Source organism: Primulina tabacum, chromosome 3 (assembly GCF_025594145.1).
Source record: "Primulina tabacum isolate GXHZ01 chromosome 3, ASM2559414v2, whole genome shotgun sequence".
Taxonomy (NCBI): Eukaryota; Viridiplantae; Streptophyta; class Magnoliopsida; order Lamiales; family Gesneriaceae; genus Primulina; species Primulina tabacum.
Window position 1 is genome coordinate 38,594,267 of NC_134552.1, and position 3,767 is coordinate 38,598,033.

Below are 3,767 nucleotides of genomic sequence, written 5' to 3' on the forward strand. Positions count from 1 at the left end.
CAAAAAAATGAATATTTTATATTTTTATTCACGTAATATAATTAAATGGCATAATGAAATATCCTGTATTATTTTACCACATGGATTGGATCGTTCCTAGGCTCGCTGCGACCTAAATTTTAACATGAAAAATATGCAAATGATTTTCTTAACCCAACTTTGTAATTGAATCTAAAAACGAGACAATTACGCCCAACGACTTCGTATTTAATCATGACTCCGTGCCAACCCGAACCAACACCGAACCGTCATTTATTCATGATTAAAATACACTTAAAATGATGAAATAATGCTCCTAAAATGGTAAGGGCCGAAATTTTGGTGAATGGAGGCCAAAACATGAAACGCTCTTTTGAGAGTCAATTTGGCACATTGCACTGTAATTCCTCGTACAACCTCTAAAATGATCCGAATCACAAACGGCCAAAAACATGACCTTCCCAACTTGATGAGGTACTGTCTAGTCCAAGACCATAGGGTAAAAGCCAACCAAGAACCCGAAATGCACCTCTGAACCGACGCCCCACTTGTTGTCCACAAAATACAGCAGCAGCGCCTTCGTTTCCTTGCGTCGTTTTCCAGACTACCGGCCATTGGGGCTTGAAACACCAACCAAAGCCTCTTTCCAAGATCCTAAGGAATGATTTGAACCATTGCTAAGGGCCCTAGGCCAGCCACAATTCGAACCACGCCATGAAACCGCCCGAAAAGTCCCACCCGAGAGCACTTCTGCGCGCGTGGGGTTATCGGCTTCGCTTGCTGCCATGGACCATTCTAGTGGCCATTTGATTTACCATGGCACAATCTAGGCATCAAGGGGTATGGAGCGAACGAAGGCTAAGGGCCAGAGGCCAACCGAGATTCACCTCAACCCACAAAACCGAAGTTACATGCTGAATAAAAAAAATGGGGATCGAGGGGCTGTTTCTTGTATTTGATTTGAAAACCGATACAACCACGGACCAAGCCAAAAAAGGGCAACTTGGTCACGTCTTATACATAATAAGGAGATGTTCTAACCATGGCTATAGCCCATAGGGAAGCCAAGATCAGAACCATCAGCCTTTGACAGCAACTATAAGAAAATCGAACACAAATGGCAATAAGGACGTGTTGCTGTTGTTCTAGACTTCCAGCGGGTATGGGGCTGAAACCAACGTTATTTCATGACCCTAACATGTCCTAGTACATGTCTATATGCAGCCTTGAGCCCCTTGAACGAGCCACCCCTGAAATCGAAATGAAACATACCCAACGTGAAGCATAATAGAAACGAAATCTGTGCAGAATTTATTTCTTGTTCTTGTTGCTGAAAATTTCGGTTTTCTCCTTCTTGATTGATGCAAATATGATGTTTTAAAATATTATTATGACTTGATTGAAGAGTCAATAAAAATATAAACATGCCTTGGTTCGTTTTGAAAGAAAAACGAGCGAGACGACGACGCGGCGTGGAGGAGGCGGAGTGATCTTCTTGTTCTTGCTTCTACTCGATTTTTCTCTCTTATTTTCTATGGCTACCTCACGAATTCTCTCTGGTTTTTCCTCTGAATTTTTGTGGTGAGGAGGGGGAATGATGGTTAGGAGAGATGGAGGGAGTTGCAATATAAAAGGGATGGCAAGACCAAGTCTTTCTCTCTTTTGAATTTGAAATGGTTTGATATCGAAATGATTGTTGGAGGGATAGTTGGGGTATGACCGATTCTTCATGTCATCTCAAGGCTAGGATAATGATCTATTAATAATTAATGGTGGTTAATAAATGAAAGGATTATCATGCTAAGAAATGACAAGGAAAGGGTCAAAGATTGTGAGTTGTCAAAGAAATGTTATCTCACTTAAGGGGTGACCGAAATTAATCAAATAAATGGAGGGAAAATATTGTTTAGTTAGTGTATTTTAAACCTTTAGAGCCTTACTTATCCTTTAAATAATTTAGTAAATTAACACATTAATTATGGAATCTAAATGAACTTATTTCCTACTTACCTCAAGTTACTTAAATAATTCCTTACACCTTCTTTTAACTTAAATTAACTTATTAGCTAGCTAAAATAAATTCTGGGAATGATTTCTAAATCTTAAATTTTATCTCAAAACTCCAACTCCAGTCCGGCCTCACTGAATTAACTGAAAAGATAAAAATTAAACTACTGCATAAAATAATTAGATTTAAAGGAAAGAATAAATACTCATGCAATAATAATAAAAAAATCATTTTACTTTAAATGCTAGAAATTATGCATGACTAGTACGTAGTCTGGTTTACGGGTTCTACAGAGCTCATGACATCAAGCTTGCGGGAAGAAACCTTGTTCCATGAGGATGGTGTGAGAATGATTGGGCTAATTGAAAAGTTAGTGAACTTGGACTTTGTTATCCCAAATGAATTTTCCACGGACATTATGCTGTGGTCATTGCCATCATCATTTGATGGGTTTGTGGTGAACTTCAACATGAAAAAGTTGGAGGTCAGTCACAAAGAGTTGGTTAACATGCTTATGAGTTATGAAGCCACCATCAAGAAGGAAAAACATGTTTTCCTTGTGGGCTCTTCGTCTAGGACAAAGCAAGGGCCAAAAAGGAAGGGCGTTCTTTTCCTTCCACGTAGAAAAAACCCAGTAAGAAGCAGTTTGCAAACGCTTCTAAAGGGACCGAAAAGCCTGTGAATGTAGAAGATGTTTGTTTTTACTACAAAGAGCCTTAACAATGGAAGTGCAATGCAAGGTGTATCTTGCACAAAAGGGTTCTTGCAATGGTATGTTTTATATTGAAACAAATATCTCAGTTAATTCAAATTCTTGGGTATTAGGTACTGGATGTGGATCTCATCTGTGTAATTATTTGCAGGCGATGACAAAAAGTAGAAGGCTTGTGACGGCTGCTACTTAAAAATACTACTAAATTTCTTTTGACAAGCTCTATATTTTCGAAATTCTTAAAATTATGCATGCATGCAATACTGTTGAAAGATACACATTTTAAAATTAATCGTAATCAAATAAAAGATAAAATATTGCAGTTAAAAATTGCCAACTCGGCTATCATAAATTTACGTAGAAATAAATCAAGTAAAAATGCTGATAACTAACAACATGTCAAGACCAAGCGTAACGAAATGTTCAGGTCCACTATAAACTCATAAAACGTGATGTGCGAAAAATATGGTCCTCGGGTCATGTGCGTACATCCAGCCCTGCCTACTCAGAATTCGGCACCTTCAGCCTCTTCAACAACATGCTCACCTGCATCATTCACACCTACTGAGTCTAAAGACTCAACACACCTGTAACGTTATAAAAAATTACATACACATAACATGCAGCAGTGAAAAATACCGTAATCAAAATACAATTCACGATCTTAAAAAGTCGTATGCAGAATCTTAACATGTCAAAGCATAATTATATTCATAACATATATCATCATATCAATATATACGTATTAGTTTTTCTTAATTTGAATTCCGTTCATCAGCTGTGACTTTAGGCGATGGATCCATCTGCGTATAACCGCGGTACCCGGCGGCGGGGACATCAGCGACAATATTACCCATCCACTGAGCCTTGGTTTACATATCACCGTATTAACATGTCATCGTATTAGTCATAACCAACTCTCATCCTTCAAAACATCATCATTTTCATCACTTGACAAAATCATGCATATACCAAAATTTTCCTTAAAATTAAGCATGCAACGTTTTTCATAATTACGTAAAAAGGCGTGTACTAGATAACATAAACGTTTAAAAACATGTCAAATTG

At 37.8% G+C, this 3,767-nt stretch overlaps 1 protein-coding gene across 1 annotated transcript; it reads left to right on the forward strand.

Annotated features, from left to right (window-relative positions):
* Nucleotides 1-2,285: 2,285 nt before the first annotated feature.
* Nucleotides 2,286-2,669, forward strand: LOC142538702 (uncharacterized). Its single transcript, XM_075644002.1, has one exon. It carries the CDS (start codon nt 2,286-2,288, stop codon nt 2,667-2,669), a length of 384 nt encoding a protein of 127 aa, XP_075500117.1.
* The last annotated feature ends 1,098 nt before the right edge of the window (nt 2,670-3,767 follow it).

Excerpts from the sequence above, each read along its gene's own strand:
- LOC142538702 (XM_075644002.1), top strand. The coding sequence starts at position 2,286 with ATGACATCAAGCTTGCGGGAAGAAACCTTGTTCCATGAGGATGGTGTG.